The 21,138-nt window shown below is 33.8% G+C and overlaps 1 protein-coding gene across 1 annotated transcript; it reads right to left on the reverse strand.

The window, feature by feature from the left end:
• Positions 1 to 5,660: 5,660 nt before the first annotated feature.
• Positions 5,661 to 14,107, reverse strand: LOC110036793 (phosphatidylinositol/phosphatidylcholine transfer protein SFH13-like). Its single transcript, XM_020741321.1, has 15 exons — positions 13,758 to 14,107; positions 12,968 to 13,070; positions 12,544 to 12,862; positions 12,359 to 12,458; positions 11,170 to 11,436; positions 10,996 to 11,073; positions 10,804 to 10,905; positions 10,658 to 10,707; positions 10,468 to 10,567; positions 10,214 to 10,312; positions 10,011 to 10,127; positions 8,538 to 8,679; positions 6,971 to 7,341; positions 6,196 to 6,270; positions 5,661 to 6,066 (listed from the first exon to the last, which is right to left on the reverse strand). The coding sequence occupies exons 2-15, from the start codon at positions 12,972 to 12,974 to the stop codon at positions 6,046 to 6,048; spliced, it is 1,848 nt and encodes a 615-aa protein (XP_020596980.1). The 5' UTR covers positions 12,975 to 13,070; positions 13,758 to 14,107; the 3' UTR covers positions 5,661 to 6,045.
• Between the last annotated feature and the right edge of the window lie 7,031 nt (positions 14,108 to 21,138).

Consider the following 21,138-nt stretch of genomic DNA (forward strand, 5'->3'; position numbering starts at 1 on the left):
GATGGAGGACGTCCTCAGATGACGATCAAAACTTAGCAGTGAAACAGATCTACTACAGTAAAACCTTTCCTTAGTTTTAAATAACATAAAATTTTAGGATATCAAGGTTTTTCTTATAGCACACTGTAAATTATCACTTTATCTTTAGGCATTTGCACAATCATGTTGTGCAATCTAAGCCCTAACTCTTTTAGAATTCTGTTATCTTTCTAGACTATTTGTATGACTTTGTAATGTAAATGTAAGCCCTAATTCTAAATAAATTGAAAGAGTAAACATTAAATAACTTCACTTTCAAGAAGTAAAGCCAAACGATAAGATAGTTTATGAAGTTATCGAGATCTGCCTCAGGCTCTGTGACATCCCCTACTTTTCGCTCATTTAGTCTCCGATAATAACAGTTCTTATTTGTGCCCTTCCCACTTGAATTTCCCATATCCAATTATGAAAAATCAACTTTTAGCTCTTGAAAAATAAACCTCATATCATTATTGAGAGTTTTCTAAACTGACTTCAACCGCTTAAGATGTAATTAACTATAGGGGTTTGCTCTTATAAGGATTTAGGAACCAATATAATATAAACTCTCTCAACTGTTATATTAGATAGGAGAATTGTCAGTCACAAAATTCATAGACCAAATTGATGTTATGAATTCTTTAGTTTAAATGGTCAAGCATACTAACAAGTAGGATGCTCATCTCTCGGGGTGGTGTATTAGTTGTGGTATTGTGCTCAACTATCTAAACTATTAAATGACTGAGATATACCTTGTCTCATTTTTCAAAATCAAAATGATATTTTCAAAACTAAAATTATAGAAGTATATCCATATTAAATTAAAATTATTGTTCCAAAAAATCAACCGACAAAAGGGTTAAAGAGCCTTGGAACACCCCCTTTTTCCCCTCTAAGGAGCAACTCTTGCTCTCTTTCTCTCATTCTATTTCTCCTTCCCTCAGATTTCACGCTTTATTCCTTGGGCATGGGCCAATGGACAAATTTGGGTTCAACATAAATGTATAGAACTTAATCTCTTATGGCAGACAAATTCTCATAAATTATATTATTTTTATATAAAGAACGCGAGTTCATCAATAACTTGACTGATAATGTTAATCAAGCTTATAAATTGAAATACAAAACATGCACATAAATGTCAGATAAATAAAAAATCATATATAAAACTGTTGGAACTCATGATCTTATTATACTTTTGTTATCATTTTCATGAATTGCTTATACAGGCATTAAACATCTAAACTATTGTATTAATTTATAACCAATAAGCTTTTTCCCTCTTAAAGTTTCTTACAATGATGCAAATTGTGGCCTAGTTATAATATGTTTCAAGGGATTTCAATATCTTCAATGATAATGTTAATGCTTAACATCATCCATATTAACACTAAATATCAATATCAAATAAGAAGACCATGCTCTAAATTTGGAAGTGCTTGAAATGAATGAATTCATCCATATTAAATTAGAATAAATATTTAAAAAGAAAGAAAATGGTGAAAAACATATAAATGTTTTAAAAATGATTGAATACTAATTCTCTTTCCAATGTATCAATAACGCTACAAAAGTTAGCCATTTAATGTTTCAAGAAAATCTCTACATGAATGAAGTAAAATAAGACCTATTAACTGTCTGCCTTTTTTTTTTCTAAAATAAATTTTACAGAGTATCTATAAATTAGACAAGCTCTATTAAAAAATTCCACAAATTTAGAGATGTTAACAAATCATAGTAAACACTTACGAGCAGTAATTACAAAATAATAAAATAAAAATAGCTGCAACATTAAAATTTTCTAATAATATTTTACATGAAAATTTTATAAAAATAGTTAACTATGCCATTAACATTTGCAAAAATTTTGGAGTTATTGATAGTTGCTTTTATAATAGAAATTTATTGAATGTGGAAATTTTATAATTTTAATATCATGATATATAAAAATTTTAAAAATTAAAAAATAAAATCAATATGATAAATCTTCATAAAGAAGTTTTTAAGGACAAACATATAAACACATAAGTTCATATAAAAAAAAAAACTAAATTTTAGAATATATGTAATAGTAAGCAAGAAAACCATTCATAAATAGAACAAATAGATATTGGAGAGAAAATAACATTTTTGTGGAATTTTTTTTTTATTGCTAAATTTTAGAATGTATGTAATAGTAAGCAAAAAAACCATTCATAAATAGAACAAATAGATATTGGAAAGAAAATAACATTTTTGTGGAATTTTTTTTTTATTGATTATAACATTAACATATCGAGAAAAATCACTCATGGTTGAAACAAAGTTTTGGAAAAAAAAAAATAATTTATTATAAGAAAATTATAGCAGCTCCACTAATAAATTTTGTAAATTTTAGGTTTTACTTTCAACCTTGCCTATGAAAAATAGTTTCATCGTTTTGGTAGAGATGCACTCGAACCTGTAAAAGTGAATGCAAACGGGATACAATAGATAACATTTATCCTCTTTTAATAGAAAAAATTAGAGCATATAAAGATAAAAGTAAGATGCCTCATATTTTTCCTCATCAATAAAGGATTATGATTAAAAAGAGGATAAGAAGTTACTTTTTTTTTTTTTTGATACATTTAAAATTTAAAAAGTTTTGGCCATTAAATGTTAATATTTTTATAATAAAGAATAATGTATTATATTCTTATTTAAATAAGTTGGTTTGTATAACTTCATTTTGCATGCACGCCTACATTTAACCCTATGCATATTTCGGCACATGCATGTATTGCTGGAAGTTGCGACAACAAGCCAAGCAAACTCTAGGCCTAATTTGAGCCTTTCACCCTTTTAAATACTTTTTGCACTATCTTTTGATATCTTGAAATAAATGTTGACACTTTGAAAGCCCAATAAAATTTCTATAAGTCTTTTTAGTAAATTTGTGGAGTTTGACATAAAATTTATTAATAATATTAACTCTAATTGATATGCATAATTTAAGAATAGCTAAAATTATAATTATGAAGTTGTCTTTTTAGTTCAAGGCCATAAAGAGAGAGACACATTGATATTTAGAGAGCAATTATACTGTATAGTTTAGAAAAGTTATTGTACATTTTTTACTTTTCAAAAATTATATTTTTGGTCCCCAATTATTTTTAAGAACTCGAGATTTATTGAGGACATAAAATTGGAGTTTAAGATAAAAATAAGAGAAAATGATACATCATCAAAAGATCCATCCAATTAAGCATGAACCTTGATGCAATTTTAGGATTGGGAATTATCATAATTAAAGTTAAGACCATCATATTTTTAATTTTAGTAAATTTATAGTTGAATTGCATGTTTGATGAGACAAACTTAAAGATATTAAAAGTGGTTTAATCTGAGTTCAAACAAGCCCAAATCTAGCATTGTAGGTGTGTTTGAGAACTTTAGGACATTGAGAAAGAAGTCAAATGATCTTTAAATCTTATATTTTTATATTAAGATCAGACTTCTTAATGAAAATATTCCAACTAGTTCAAAATCATTTAGTTTTGAAGCCATTAAAGTATATATGTACTGAGAATGGTTTATAATCAAAGAAATAAGTATGAGTTATTCGGCAAATTATTTTGAATTTTGGTTTGATTTACCAAAATGCTACTCTTAAAAATTATAAAGTCTTATTTTCCATATGATTAAGACCTGAACATGATTTTGGATAGATTTTGAAGATTTAAAAAACTCTGGAACTTTGCCTAACATTTAATGCCAATAATCATCACCAAACATCATCATTGTCTTTTGGTCAATACTTAAAACATTGTTATTTGACCATCACAACCGTGCCATCATAGTATATTCCATATAGTCTAATATTCATCCATGACTGTCATAATAAGATTATCATTATCTAACCATTATTGTTCAACTACTATTGCTCAACCATCATCATCCAATTTTTATTGTTGATCATGATTACATGATTGTCATTGTTTAACAAATAACACTCGACTAATATAATCCGATCGCCATTGTTATTTCTCCGCTATTTCAAACTCTATTATAATTATAAAACCAAGTTTGAGTGCATTATTTTATTATTCTATCTTCTCTAATTCAAGGGAAAAGCTAATCTTCAATTCCAGATTTTCTAATCTAAGAAACTTTGGAGCCTTCTAGGTTTCGCTTTTATTGGCTTTGTCTTTGTAAAATTTACATGCAAAATAAAAATGTAAAATCCCACTTTACAGCTAAGAATTTTGCAATATGCAAGTCCGTGTACACAACTTTTTGTATCCATGGGAGCAAAAATCTGCGAAATGCCATGCCATAAAGCCATGCACTTACTTCGTAATCATAGATTTAGAATTCATTCGATAAAATTTTAAGCGATATGATAATTTTTAATTCCTGGAAATAAAAATTTTGAGTTGAATACCAAATTCAACATTAATACCTAGTTGCACACACTCGCAAACAATTTCGTGGGGAATGTGTTGAATAAAACTTTCCTATAATTTCAAACACTACAATTTTCAACAAGTTTATTTTAATGGAAGCGTCTGAAACCAATTGAAATAAAAAAGCAATAACTTTCTGTTCCGTTTGAACCATCCCAAAATAACAATTTATATCTTGGAACAGTCAGACGGGATGAATTTCCAAAACAGTAAACTTATTTAAATTATAATAATCACAAGCATTACACCAACCTTGCAATTCAAATCTAGGATTAAAAAAAAACACTTTTAAAGTAAAGCATAAAATGTTATGAGCAGTCCAATTTTACCTAAAATAAACTTTTATAATAAAAATTTTAAGGTGGCTTTTTAGGCAATGTGAGCAACCTGAATTCAGACTTCAAAATTGATCATCTTATTTTCAATCAATGCGCTGATAGTTAGGTATTAGTTCAAATAAATCCTTTTGCATAAGCACTAACCATTGCTGTATGATGAAAACGGTCTGCAGGTTCATCTATGTTGCTAAAGCTGAACCTTTTGTAAACGATTTACTTGACCAATGTAAGAAATCTATGGCTCTCAAATTAGCTCTTTGAGGGTGAGGGAAGAGAATCTATTTGGCACAACACTCACCCTCAAAAACTCTTGTAGTTATTAAAAAAAAATTTGTAAAAAAAAATGATGTACCCAAGCCTTAATGATTTTAATGTGTAATAGAAACAACTTATTTAAAGCGAAGAGGTGTGAAGCCAAGATGCACGCCACCTCATGTTACGATATATATATATATATATATATATGCAAGCTGATGTCAATTCTTCCGGATGATCCATCGAAGCTTTTAATTTGTGTAGGTCGAAAGCACTCCGAACTACTCAATTTTTTATCATCGAGGTGAGAATATTGTTGCTGTCGGAGATGAGATAAAATGGCTGCGTGCCATACTTTCATTCAATGAAATAAATTTTAATCCAACCAAAAAAAGTAACGGTGAAATTAATGATGATGCAGACATCAAACTGGATATGCTTTCTCATGAATGGTAATGCAGTGCCAAATTTTCCGATTGCACACCGTCAAGGCATGAAAGACCTCGGATCCAAATTCAACATTATTCATGTTAAATGGATGAATTTTTATAGGATCATTCATTTCACAGAATTTTCATTTAAAAAAAAAAGATTAGTGTATAACAAGCCGCATGTCCTAGCAATACTTGATCAACTAATCATAATAATAATAAAAAAAATTAAATGAATAACTGGAAATGAGAAATTTACAAAGACAAAAGGAAGGGGAACCAAAAACTTCTTTTGTGTTGACAGAAATCTCGTGTGGTTCTGTTTAATTGTTGCATGATCTAAACCTAGCAATTTCTATTGAACGCTCTCCACTAAAATTTCAGGCCAAATACATCTCTCTTGCTAAGAATTTGTGAACTGCTCTAAACATCCACAAAATTGCACAAAACAAGAGTTGCAGAGGATTGGGAAGAAAAATGCTTTGTATGTGTAATGCATGCATGTTTCTCCTTCGTAATTACAGCTATTCTGGCTCCTAACTCATGCTCAGCTACTCCAAACTCTGGTCTTTACTTCTATCGGCAAAAAGATTTTTTCTGCATCAAGGAAGGACAAACCAACCATATCAATCCAGAAAGTGGTTATTTCAGTTATTTTTGGACACTGCCATTTATATCACATACTACATAAAAAATCTATCTGTAAATTTTGAAAAGACAACTTACCCTGCCACTAGACTCCTGCACAACATCTAGCGTCTCAGAAATCTCCATTTGCTTCAAAACAGTGCTGTGCAGGACCTGAAATAAAAGAAGAATACTACTGCTTCAACAGAATGAAACTTGAAAGCCAAATTTGTTAAAGTAAATATTACTGCCAAGTAACATGCCATATTACAAAATGAAGATTTCTTCTAGGCAACTTCAGTAGGATGCCCACAATGTGGCTGTGTATTGATAACAGAAATGGTGGTAAGGCCCAGGTTTCAATAACTTAGATTTTGTGGTGATTTAATAAGTTTAGATAAGAGTCATGATCTAGCGAATTTTTCATTCTTTTGTTAACACCAAATAACCAGCCCGTTCACATTACAAAGCTATGAATAAGGTTTCACGTGACAGTATTTATAGCTACAGTTTTTAGCTCTTTATTACTTCAGAAAAGAATGCAGATACTTTCAGGTTTTAACAATCCATAAGCTGATAGCAATCATGGTATATTCCCCGCAGAAATATAATTTTTTTCACAAGCATAGAGATGAAAATCTAGTCGTATGTCTATAAGTGCTAAAGAAATGAACAGTTGAATGTGTCCATCATCAAAAGTGAGATGTTTCATATGATGAACTGCTTGATTATGCTCATAAGGAATAAATTGTTATTGCCTTTCATGTTTTCTATAGCAAGAAATAGTTAAAGAAACTCATTACTTATGACAGTTGATACGTGACAATCAATTAAATCATAAAATGAACGCATGAATATGGAAGCATAAACTTACTCTCTTCGTCTTCTCAAGGTCAAACTCAATAGATTTGATTCTGTACCAAGAGTCCATAAGTACACGCTCCTTCTCGGCAGGAATTTGAGCAGGTTTTCTTTTGATCTCACTAAACATTTCCTCAAGCCTCTGAATTCGTTCTAAACAAGGATTGACATGTTCTTTAATATCCTCTTGAACTTTATGATTATCTTCAGCTTGGGAGGCCACTGTATCAGAAGGATGAACTGCACCAACCCGGCTGCTTTGTTTCTTAATTAAAGCATGAAAGGTTGATAGAAGCTTGAAAAAAATCATTATCAAGACTCTTGCAAAACATCTTACAATTCCTTGAATTGATTCTTCGTTTAGCCTGTCAACGCCTAAATAAACTAAAAACAGGAGTAACAACTCAGTGTGTATGCATGAGAGATGATGTAACTACAACCATAGCCTAAAATAGGCAGATCAAATAACATATAAAAGCATAAAACAGTAAAACTTTTTTAGATCAGAAGAGAGTGAAGGGAACAATCAGTCAATAAGAAATGAGGAAACTTGCTCTGTTGGAAAAAAATTCTAGTTTATTTCTACATAAATTTATCCCAACACCGTCCAGGCCACCCTCTCTAGGTATACACAATTCGACTTTTTATAGCATTTAAAAGTAGAATATGTAATGGTCATCAAGAAATAAAAACAATATTATAAAAGAAATGTGCTATGTATACACAAGTCATAGTGACTAAAGGCTAAAAGCGTTGTGATGGGAGAAGGCAATGCAATAGATACTCGTAAGATAAAGTAATAATGCATTTCCAAAGTTAGATTGCACTTTAAAAAACTTTTAAATAGTAATAGAACGATTTGCCTTCACCTAAATTAATTCTACAAACAGGTGATGCTAAGATGGCAAAAAATATTTACGTAAAAGAGCTATAGAAAAGTGTAGATTAGTCTAAGGAACATACTGCTAAAATATAGAACATAAATTAAGGAAAATAGCATCATAATGACAGTAATCATTGCACAATATATATATATATATAAATAATATATATTGGATCACTGATCACTGAATAACAGCAGGCAGTCTCAAATACATAGGAAGGGAGAAGAACACATGATCATGTATGAGGTGAAAAAAATTCTATACAATTTTACTATTTACTGTTTTTCACAATTATAAACCATCATCAAGATTATCCACAAAATGAGAATGTCCCCAACATGCAAAAATTTGAGAACTCCAAGTACATGAAAACTAATATCAAAGTTAGAGAAAACTTTACTATATATCTAATTGTTGCAGATTAAAATATTTTGATTGCATTGAGAAAATTTGCAATGCTGATTATGGGAATTTATTTTAAATGCCAAATTATATTTTGATAGCTCAGCCATGGAGTAGTAATCACACTGAACAGACATTCATTTAGATATTAGCCCCAACTATCTTCACTAGGATGCACACAACTGATAGTTCATCTTTCCACTTTCATCCAATTTTCAATGCTAGTTCCGTGGATGCTTTTTGTCAGGAAATGGGAGAAACTAATATTAATTGATTACAATTTCGCAGTCTTACCATAGGGATGTATTTGGTCACCCACTCCTCTGGGTGAGAATCTGGAAGGTCCCGACCCATCATGACCAGTGTCAGCAGCTTCATCAACCACAACAAAATGGTCATCACAGCTATAGTATGAACACGAATCATTTCCTCTGACCTAAACCAGATAAAAAAATAAAAAAAAAAAATTTCAAAAGAAATATTGACTATCTGATTCAAGTGACAATTTATTCATAGGTTAAAATAATTATTTCTTATAGCAGGTAATATCTAGTAATGCAGTAACTCATAATGAAAAAAACTCTTTTCTTGTTCCTGAATTAAGACAATGATTAGTTATAAAATGAAAAACATTGCATTTTTTTGGTCCGTCCTAATGGTGTTTTGGGCAACGTCTACTCCACATGTACGTGCCAAAGCTCAATGTGGTTAAAAGGGCATAGATATAGCATCTGGTGAAACCCTTAAAATTTGCATTTCTTCAATGGTTCATACAAGGACAGAAAAAACAATGATGAGGAAGTTATGAACATAATATTGAAAATAGAAATATAACGCTAAAAAATGTTAAATAATTTGCCAAGCCAAGCCAATCAAATATAGACAGCAAATAGTTATGACGATAACATGCAGAAGTTACTATCTAAGCATGCAACTTTTGCTTAAAAACCTGTCATGTGAAAGACGTAAAGATCTTCTGCACAAGGCTACATATATAATTGTTTATTTAAGGATTGATAAAGGAAAAATAGCTGCTAAGGCTTAAGGAATGCTCCTCAACATCTCACACAACCATTTTGATAAGCATAAACAGTAAACTAAACATGTTTATAAAATAAATACTTTACATGAATTAATAAGCACATTTATCGTTCTTCTTTAATCACGTTTTCTTTTCAAATCCCAAACATAAAAAAAATGTTAAACGGTTATCCAACTTTTGCAATATAAGATAGTAACCCTTGCTAAATCTGTTTAAACCTCGAGCTTAACAATCTTGGCGGTAATATAAAATTAAAACATTAGTTTACAAAGTGTTTACAAGTGAAATGTATTTAAAAACTTCCACCACCTTCAAATTTAAGTTAAACTTCATTGCAATATGTAGACTGCCAGAGGTAATTTTGAAAAATCAAAAAATCAGATTGATCATAGCTGCAGACTAAAACCAACATTAGCCTTCAACTTCAAAATGAACAGAGTACAATAGCTAATTTGACTTCCATGTCTTTGCTGACATAATGGTATTAGATTTAAATTATCAATGATATTAACAATATACTTTAAAATCCTACCTAATCCTGTAACATATTTCATTTGAATGCTAATACAACTATAACATGCAGGAAGAGAATCAAAGCTTTTTAAAAGTGATGCATTACAATTTGGCATATCCGACTGCAGATGAAAGGGTTTGTATCTGATTGGCATAAAACAAATGGAAGGGATAACTTCCAAAGTGGAATGAAAAAACTAAAGATAGCTCACTTCTTCATGGACTGGAGCAAGACGTGCATACTCCGCATTTCTAGATGCAACAGGTGAACCAATATCATCAGCATCTGAACCTGATTCAGCAGCAGATGTGTCACTGCTGCATCTTGCCTGATGTTGAAATAGATATTATTAAGAAAACTAAAGGATGGTTGAAGCACGTAATTCAAACCAAAAAATGAGAAAAAAATTCTTGCCTTCAATGGTCTTAGTTGCATGCAAGGCTTTCCTAATGGCTTTCCATCGGACAAACGTCTGATTTGCCTCACAAAAGATACCTCAACGTTACGAGCAAGCTACAAATTTTAAAAAATGGGTAAAAAATGAGTACATTTACGGCCCTTTTGACTTCTCAGAGCTTGATTGTTATTTATCATATGTTAATTGCAACATCAAATTGTGCATACTAATTCAATGGTAACACTAGCTAATCATGCATATTGTAGGCGACCTTCATGATAAGAGGATCATTCCAAGGCCCTCTATTGGATCCCAGGCAACCTCCAGCATCCGAACAGGTGCACAAACCTCCAAAGAAATCAGGAAGTTGGCTGTAAGATAAAGAAACAATATGTTAATATAGTTGTTAAGAGAATTGATATTTTAGAGGCACTTTGTACTGAATGCAAGTAAAGACAAACCTTCCATCAATTGCTTCAAGTAATCTACTCTGATATTTTGACCCAAGTAACTAAAAGCATATTGAGAGAAATAACACAGGCATCATCTAAGTCAGTAAAAACAAGCAGAAGCAGCTACCTCCAACAACTAAAAACTAGAAACATACATGTATCTTAGCAGTAGTTTTGGGATCAAGAAAGCCTTTTATTGTGTTCCAGATAAGCTTGAAACCTGGGCCAGCATTCACAATGAACATTTGATGTAATGTCTGTGCATGCAAACAATCAAATAAAAATCATTAGGCATTTCAAAAACAACAAATAAGGAGGATTTATCCATTCATACATATATAAGCTACCTCAGGATAGTAATCACCATCTATTTTTTGAATGCTCATCACAAGGTCTGTTACTGTTTTGCTCCAATGCTTCCAACCCTATCAATCACAATCAAATAATATCGAGGGTTAAGAAGATTATCTCTTGCAGTAGCACATCACCAATAAAACAATATAAGGAACTTGAAAACATACCACGCCTTGTACATCTAATATTGTTGTTGTTGTGTTAATATGTCTTTTTGCTGCAATTGAACAGGAAGGAAACTTTTCATGAAATGCTTTCTCAAACTCTTGTACGTGATATTTTAGGTATCGTTCCAAGGTAGTGATATGCATCAGCTTGCTCGGCTCAATTTTTCCAAGCCTCTCAATATATACAGGCCTGCCCTCTTTGTCAACTCCATGGTACCCTTGAGGATAGTAGTGAAGTACTGCGCCTAGCTCCTCAAATTCAAAATCCTTGAATTCAAAAATATCACAAAAGAGTGTCAATGCTGCAAATGAAGCCATAGAAACAGAAAAGGGTGGTTTCCAAATAATTAAGTGACAACAACTAAGGTAATACATAATCCTTAGGCAATGTTTGGGGAAAAAGAACACTGCCCCCAAACAACCCGAGCACAAAAAGGCCGCCTTCCAACCAATTCATGCATGGAAAGCGCAGCTTGTCCCAGGCTTGCAGGGGTTCTATCCGTACTGCCAAACTTTGCCTTAAAATGAGATATCATTTGAACACAAAATCCATATTCCCAAATAGAAATGAATATCGCATCTTTGTCGTTCTTTAGTTTAACATTATGAAATAAACATTTTTAAGACCAAAAAGAATGTTGCAAACACCTAAATGAACTTCAAGTAACAATTTTTAGATAATCATATCGAAGTGATAAAAGAAGGAAATTTTGATTAGATAAAAGGTTGATAGATTATAAAAGCATCAATTAATGCATTGCTAATTTCAGAAAATGCACCAATGCAAATGAAAATAGAAAGAATCATGCAAGTAATCATAAAGAAATGTAAAAAAATTTGTCTTGAAAACCTTATAAAAAATCCCCCCAGAAGATAATATGGAAAGCTAATTAAAAAACAGATCAATTAAAATATAGCAAGTAATTCTAAACTCAATAATGCAAATCATAATATTAGTTGAGGATATTCTACTTACATTAAAAATTCTTAAAAAGAGCACGCCATCATCAAATTAAAACCTATTAATCACAGCTAACCTCTCTGTTGGTTGAAAACTTTGACGACCAACTTAGAGGTTCTCCCATATGCGTTTCATTCATAAGTTTGCAATTAAATTCATTAAACAATTACAGAAAAAACTTCATTTTGTAAATCATAAATTTTACAGGACAAGGAATTACAAGTTTACCTCCATTATTGTGTCCGCTCCAAATTCTTTTCTCCAGCGAAGCATCTCTTGCCACATTTGAGTTGTTTTGGTCAAATCAAATTTCCTGGCTTTTAGAAACCTGCATTGTTCACAAACTTAATTGGCATCCTGAGTAGCGTTTGATGGTGATAAAATGAACCGAATAAAGTAAAATCTAATCAAACCTAAGTAGCGTATGATAGTCATCATGCTTCTCCGGTAACAAATCTTTAGCGATGAGCTCTTGCCTGAAAGCATAGACGGAACGCTCTTCTTCCTCATCCCTGACGTCCTCTATTGAAACAGAAGAAGATCTTGAATCAACTTTTCTCTTCCCTCTTTTTTTAAGAGAATGCGTAAATTTTGTGGAGGCGTTCAATGCTTTTTTTTTAAGGGATCCGATCTTTGTTCTCCTTCTCTCATCCTCCGAGTTTTCAACATCTGACCTCCGGTCTCTCCTCTCGTCTTGAGAAAATGATCCTTCAAGCCCTTCGCTAAGGGACACTGCGGACAAGGCAACAAATAAAGTGTTAAAAGAAAGAAATGAAATCATAGGAGTAGAAATCTCTCTCCTTGCAAGACAAAAGGTCGTAAAAGTGATTTACTAACATGACATTTTCTTCAGTTGGAGGGAGCTTAAGCGATTCAGATTGTTGAAGACATATAGTGTAATGGCCAAACGTTACAAAATACTGAATGACAACTTTTAAATCTGTAAAAAACAAAAAATGCACGCTGCATCAACGAATATGAAAATAAAGGTATATTTTCATCCACAGATTATTCCAAAGAGCAGCAGAGATCAATACAGCGTTATACAATTAAACTATTCAGCATTTATTAAAACGCGGAATGGAACAAAATCGGGAAAGAAACCTATTAAATCTTCCAATTAAAACAAGTTTTCAACAGATGAAGCCCCAAAATCTTCATCAATGGAAAATATAAAACTACTCGGAACTCTTAATAGCACAACTTTTAATTAAAAAGAAGCAGTGAAACCAGTCAAGTTAAAAAAATAAAAGAGAGAGAAAATAAAAGAACATAATAGTAGGTCGCCTAGCTCTCAACTTTATTCAGCATTTAAAATTAAGTCAATTCTTAGGGAAATGCATTTTGTCGGGCGTTGCTTCAATCGGCACAATAATGTCAATCCGAAAATAAAATGTTTCGATTCACAAAAATCTTACCACAGGTCCTTTGAAACCCGGGCAAGACACAAAATCCCTCAACTATAAAATCTATCCACGAGCTCATAAAAAGCAAACAAATATCCACAAAATCAACCAAATCCAGATCCGAAGCGCCGCAACGGATTCTCAACCCTGATCCGAAAAAAGCAAAACCTACAGCTCCACGAAATCCGTATCCTGTAAAGAAGAAGATTCTTCGTATATACCTTCGCTGTACTCCGCTCACTCGCCGGAGCTGTGATCACCGCTTGGTAGTCCAAAGCTCCGCCTCCTTATCGATCATACGAGGAGAATAAATCTGCAAGCAGGCTTCACGAACGAGTTGAATTTATTTCAGAACCGATTAAGGCTACTGAACGCGGTAAGAAGGGAGAAGAATTGAATCGATTTTTCTTCTCTTCCTCTCTATCTTCACTCTGTTTTCCTCCCAGCTCCGACACTGGATTTCTCTGTTTCGTCTGCTAAAAGTAATAAAAAAAAATGGACACTGGTCCCTTCGCTCTCTTTCACCCTCCAGGTTTTCTCTAGCAGCGCCACCCCTCTCGCTCCGCCATTTTATACGATTAAAATACGTATGGTTTTCCAGATCGCCGACTAATTAAAATTCGACGGCGCGCGAAGCCGTGCGACGGAAACTTCGACCCAACGATAGGTTGGATCGGGTTTAAAAATTGTGAACGGGTCGGCTGGATCTAATGATGCTGCCTATTTGAGGATGAGCTTGAACCCATTAGTTCAACTTCACCAAAATTTCAATTCAATGAGGTTTCATTTGAAATTTCTTTTAAAATTCATGTTCTTATTATTGGAGGAAACCAACTGAGGTATAAAGCGGAAAAAAAATTATCATTCTTGTGAAAGAACTTCTGAAGGTGTTCATCTCCGACTACTTCACCAAATAAAAAATTTTTGTAGATCGATTGCTCCAATTGAACAAAATTTCACCGTCTCCTCAAACGGACAACTTTATTTTTCGTGAAATTAAAAGTATAGCAGTGTATGTACTAGAATTTTTTTATAGTAAATCGAGAAAAGAAATAAAAACTAGTAAAGTTATTTCTCTTTCTTTATAAGGTTCATATTCATCTTTTTTTCTGGTTATGATGTTCAATTTTTGTCCATTTTTGTCTAAAAATTATTTGAAGCCTTAGTAATGCCCGTCATACAAATCTTGGAGTGTTGAAAAAAATCAAAATTGTTAAGGGGAATATAGTATTTTTTTTATGATTATATATGATATTACATCATCAAATCTCCAACACCCAGAACAAATCTCAAGGCATGACACAGTTCTCGATTCAAATTTTGAATAAGAAACTTTCAAACTTCAAATAAGAGTCATCCAAAGCTCCGATTTCAGCAAACATATAGTTAAGCTAGCCAACATGATGAGGCAGACCCAATGATATCAAAATCAGTCCAATCCGAGTCAAATCAAGCTCAGATGAAGTCATTAAACCACTCTTACAAGTTTTTCAAACATATTTAGAAGGTCAAGCAACTGTCGAATCGGACAAGCCTATAGTTGAATCGAGTTTCTCGACAAGATGAATATAGCGAGCCCAAGAATGCTCAATTCAACATCGTTAAGGCACTGAAATGACCATCAAACGCCGTCTGATCGAAGAAAGCTCTCTGAACCATCCGATCAGAGTGGTTCATATGACCGTTTTAATTGCACCCATAACACTATAAATAGAGCACCACCCCTCTCGTGAGGCAGAGGGGAGCTTAAGGTTTGAGAAAGAACTTGAAGCTTTGAGAAGAAACTGAAATCCAGGACCACTCCTGCCACCATCGATCGCTGTCGAGCGCCATTGAACATCGCTGACCGTCATCGATCGTCGACCACCATCGACCTCCATTGACCACCACTTGTCGGCCTCCATCGATCGTCATCAGTTGACGCCAACTTATTACAAAAGTTCATTCACACATCAACATTGTATTTAAGAAGACTTTGTAATCATTTTCCGTCTATGGATAAGGGGTCTTTGTAATCATCAACTTATAGTGAATTTTTACAACTTGACTGGGCCTCATGATTTTTTTCCACTTGTGAGTTTTCCATGTAAAAACTTTTGATGTCACTAGTGGTTGTTTTCTTTTATCTGAGTGTGTGATGAATTCTCAAGCAATGTTGAGAAGATAATCTATTACTCTATCTATATTGCAATAATTTGGCGTCTTTTGGGGGAAACAAAGTCTCATTTGGCATTGTCTTCAACTCTAAGACATCGAGCCCCTACTTCATTTCTCAATGATGTACATCAACTAACTGGTTAAAGAACATCCTTTGCATCTTGAAGATCATCTTCAAAGCATTATTTAATATGGGGGGCGACCTTCAATGCAGTCTTGAAAGGTTGTTCACGTTAACATCCCGGGCATGATTGTAGCTTAATTTTCTTCTCACATCTTATTCAGACACAATCTATCACAACTTCTTTCAGAGTGGGGGCAACCTTCACTGTAGTCACGAAAGATCGTTCACATTAATGTTTAGAGCATGATTGTGGTAGGGTAGTCATCCCATTGAGACAACAAGACTTTGAAAACCGTTGCAAGAAAGGGGAAATCTTCATAAGAAATACGCTTTCTCAGTGCCCATCACTGTACTAGAGTTATTGTTCAACTAGATTAAAAAGATGATCTCTTCAAGGATCACTACATGGGCTATTTCACAAGATCGAATGGAAAACACCCCTGCTGGGGGGCAAAAGTTTAAGAACTAGCAACAACTGAGTTGTAAAACATTATTCTTGTGTATGACTACAACTATATTTCTAAAAAAAGATATAGTCTATTGTGACCTACGGTCTAGTCTCGAGAAACCCATAGCATCTCTACACCTCATTCTAGGTTTAAGTGATCCAAGGGGGGCTTGATTCAACCTCTTCTATTATAGGTTACATTCATCAAGCAAAATCTTCAACATACAACCTTAGATGGTTCAAAAATACTTGACGAATTTCCTTCAACCTCTTCCATAATATGTTACTATCACTAAAGAAAAGCTTTGCCTAACAACCTAGGATAAATCAACCACCCTTAGTAAATTTCATATGACTTTACCCATTACGGGTTAATACCATCAAGCATCTCTGGTTATACAACTCATAATTGGTCTTACATTCTTAATAGATTCTCCTTTCAATCATGCCCCTTAGAAGTTAGGCCCAAAGGCAAAACTTGATAAGAAGATCTGATACCCCTAGAAGTTGAACCCAAGAGGCAAGACGATTTGTAGCTATGATGCTCCTAGAAGACAAGCCCAGAAATCATGTCTCGATAGAAATCTACCATTCTCTGAGAACTCAAGCCCTACAAACAAAAATCAATGGGAAGTTCTGGTGCCCCTAGAAGTTGAGCCTAGGAGGCAAGACTCTATAGGAAGTTACAGTGCTCCAAGAAGTCAAGCCCAGGGGACAAAACTCTAAGCGAAGCTACCATGCCCTTGGAAGATGAGCCCTGAAAGGTAAGTTTCAATAGAAAGCTAATAGTGGACAAGATACTCACTAGAAAGACTCCAAGAGAGCAAGTGGTTGACAGGGTCTCCACTGAAAGACCCCAAAAGGCTACAAGCCTTAGAAGGCGCAGGTACATCAAATATCTCGGAATGCTACAAGCCTTAGAAATCAGAAATACATTAAAGACCTCAAAAGGCTACAAGCCTTAGAAGACACAAGTACATAAAAGATATCAGAAGGTTACAATGCTCAGAAGGCACATGTACAATAAAGACCTTAGAAGGCTACAAGCCTTAGAAGGTACAGATAGATCAAATATTATAGAAGGCTACAAGCCTCAGAAGGCATCGGTACAAAAAAAACCTTAAAAGGCTACAAGCCTAAGAAGACACAGATACATCAAAGACCACAAAGGGCTACAAGCCTAAGAAGACACCAACACATAAAAGATATTAGAAGGTTACAAGTCGCAGAAGGTACAGGTTCATTTCAAGCTCATATATGGCATAAGATCGAGAGGGATAAACCTTGGAATGTACGAGTTTCAAAAGGTACGATATTCTCCATTTTATAAACTGTGTGCTAACTTTAATTGTAGAATTTCATACGATTGAAAAGCCACAACAAGCTCAGAAGATACACCAAATACATACAAAGAAATACATTATCATGATCTACAAATGTCACATCAGATGATTAAAAAGGCTATAAAGACTAAGAAGAACTTATACAAAAGATACAAGATATATTGCTACTACACAAGCATGAAAATCTCCCCTACAAAGTGCGGTAGGAAAACTCTAGCATTTCTTCATCTCCACCGAGATGCACAGTAGCAGCAAGTAAGAAGATCTTGAGTCACCTATTGGGCAAGGAAAAATATAACTTTCTTCATCTTACCGATGCGAAAGAATAGCCTTTTTGTCGCCTGCTATGTAGAACAGAACCACTTTCTTTCATGTTGCAACATGAAAGAGGATTTCCTTGATCACCTGCTCTACATGATGGGGACAACTTTCTTTTATGTCAAAACATGAAAAATGATCTCGTTACTTGCCTGTTACATAAGATGGGGATGGCTTTCCTCTTAACCACAACTTGAATGAAGATCTTGTTGCCTGTTTGCTATGTAGGACGAATATGACTTTTCTCTTCACCATCATGTGAAAGAGAATCCTGTTGATCGCCTTTCACATGGGATAGGGATAAATTTCTTTTGCATCTTAACATGAAAAGAATCTTGTTACTTGCTTGCTAATTAGGATGGGAATGACCTTCTTCTTTGCCGCAACGTGAAAGAAGATCTCAGTGATCGCCTGTTACATAGAACGAGGATGAATTTCCTCTTCACCATGAAATGAAAGAAGATCCAATTGATCACCTGCTACATAGGACGGGGATGAATTTCCTCGGCTGCAACATGAAAGATGATCCCGTTGCTTTTTGCTACTCAGAACAGGGATGACTTTCCTCTTCATCACAACATGAAAGAAGATCACATTACTCATCTACTACATAGAACGGAGATGACTTTCCTCTTGGCAGCAATTAAAAAAGAAGATCCTGTTGCTCGCATACTAAGCAAGACAAGGATAATTTTCCATCTGGCTGTAACACTGAAAAAGATCTCATTGCTAGCTTGTTACGCAAAACATGAATGATTTTCTTCTTTTGAAAAATCTCACTAGCAATAAACTCCATTCTCCACTCATCCTCTCTTTTCTTCTTCCCTCCCTTTTCCTCACTTGTGGTTATTTCTCTCATCTATGAACTCTATTTATAGGCTTAAGAGGAGGCTTAGCATTAAAGAAAATTATAAAAAAAATTAAAATTAGCATTCATTTTGTCTTTCCAGCTTCTAGGTTGTGGCCTTCCGGCTTTCGCCTTATGCCCTTTCAACTTTCTCATTTTAAGTTAAACAAAACTAATAATTTATCCATATTTACACCTTTTAGCCTTCCAAATTCTCTTAAAAAATAAGTTGTCTAAAAAGAAAATTTAAAATCTGCATCATTTTGCCGATCTGGTTTCTGTCTCAAAACAGTTTAACCTTCTTGCATCCTCATTTCAAAAAAAAAAAAAAAACACACACATTAAAGTTTGATATTCATAAAATTTTTCTTCTGAAATTTATATAAATACAAATGTTTCATATTCTTATATTTATAGGTTCTAACTCCTCTTCCTTTTCTCAAGAAACCATTAAAATATCATAAGTTGCATTTGCTTTTCATTTATATACAATGAGAATATATATCAGATTTCTTCTCCCGCCCCACTGTTCACAATTATAAGGGCCAGTGTAGGCCTAGCTAAGCATAAAAAAAGTAGAATTTATTTTTTGGAGAAGGAAATTCGAACGCCGCATAAACAGAAGAGATAAATCCACCGAGACCACTAAGATGCACACACTATGATTCTTATGAAATTGTTTTTTATATTCTTATAAAAAAACAAAAATCTTTTTTGGACTACTATTAACCCCTTGGTGTGGCATATTATAACGCATATGTATGCATATACTTTAATTTTTGTGATTTCATTATTAGTACAACTTTTATGCCCAACAATTATATATATATTATCGTGCGAAAATATTTACATCACCAAAAAATAAGGACAACTATATCAGAAAATTTCCATCGCTCAGCACAAATCTCAATGCATGACATAGATCTCAAGCCAAATTTTGAGCAAGAAATGCTCAAACTTCAATTAAGAGTAATCCAAAGCTCTGATTTCAACATTCATATAGTCAAACTAACCAGCTCGATGAGACGGGCCCAATGATGTCAAACTTAGTCCAATCCAAGTCATATGAAGTCATTAAACTACTCTGAGAAGTTTTTCGGACATAACTAGAAGGTCAAATGAATACCAAATCTAACAAGCTTATAGTTGAATCAAGCTTCTTAACAAGATGAATTCAATAAGCCCAAGATTGCTTAATTCTGATATCAATAAGGCTCTTAATTGTCCATCAAATATTGTCAGATTGAGGAAGCTCTCTAGATCATCAAATTAGAGTGGTTCAAATTCTTCCTTTAATTGCAATTGGAACACTATAAATAGAACCACACCTCTCTCATGAGGATGAGGGGAGCTTGAGGCTTGAGAAAGAACTTGAAGCTTTGAGAAGGAACTCAAGTCCAACATCAATCATGCCACCTTTGATCGTCATCGACCTCCATTGACCAATATTGACCATCATCAATCATCACCAACCACCGTTGGTCACCAACGACCACCATCGACCATTGATCCACCTTAAAGTTACATATTTATTATGTACATTTTATGCTCAATTTTTGAAGATATCATGCTTTAATAAGGGCATTTTTATGTTTTTAGTTACACGTGCAAGAAAAGAGTTTAAGAGGAAAAAGGAACAAAAATACATCAAAAAGGAGCAAAATGGGATAAAATGAAGAAAAACACCAAACTGGCGCCTAGGCGCCTGACCAAAGGAAAATATGTTGAGATTTTCATACCTATTTTATACTGTTTTTAATGATATTGCACTTTAAAGAAAGTTATTTTTGATGTTTTGTTGCAGGAATCATGAATTAGGGTTATTGGAGCAAAAAGATACAAAAAAGGAGCAAATTTGGAGCGAAAAGGACCAAAATGTGAAGATTTTAACTAGGCCTCTAACGGCGCCCTCGACCCCGCCGACGGCGAGTTTTTCCTGAGACTACAGGACAAAATCTTCAGAAGCCCACAGACGGCGCCCTCGAGGCCGCCGATGGCGAGATCGACGGTTATGCCTACTCAAGCTTATGCCTACTCAAGCTTTGGATAAGACCAAATTTTGAAGGGATGTTTAGAGAACTCTTGGGAAAGCTCATCTACAACTTTAAAAGAACATGTTAGCCAAAATTTAAGAGAGCTGGGAGAGCCTGGGGAGCCTGGAGAGCCTAGGGAACCTGAAGAGTCTAGAGGCTTTGGAGGTTAGAGATGTTCCATTACTGTGTAACAATTGTGAGGATTTCTTCGAGAAATTGTAAGAGTGGAGGGGAAGGGAGAAGGAGGGAAAGTGAGAGATTTCTTCCTCCTTGCTACTTTAAAGAGGAATTTTGTGTGCTGTAAAGAAAGGAAGAGATTCAGAGGAAGAAAG

This window comes from Phalaenopsis equestris, unplaced genomic scaffold (genome assembly GCF_001263595.1).
Source record: "Phalaenopsis equestris unplaced genomic scaffold, ASM126359v1 Scaffold210921, whole genome shotgun sequence".
In the NCBI taxonomy this organism is placed as follows: Eukaryota; Viridiplantae; Streptophyta; class Magnoliopsida; order Asparagales; family Orchidaceae; genus Phalaenopsis; species Phalaenopsis equestris.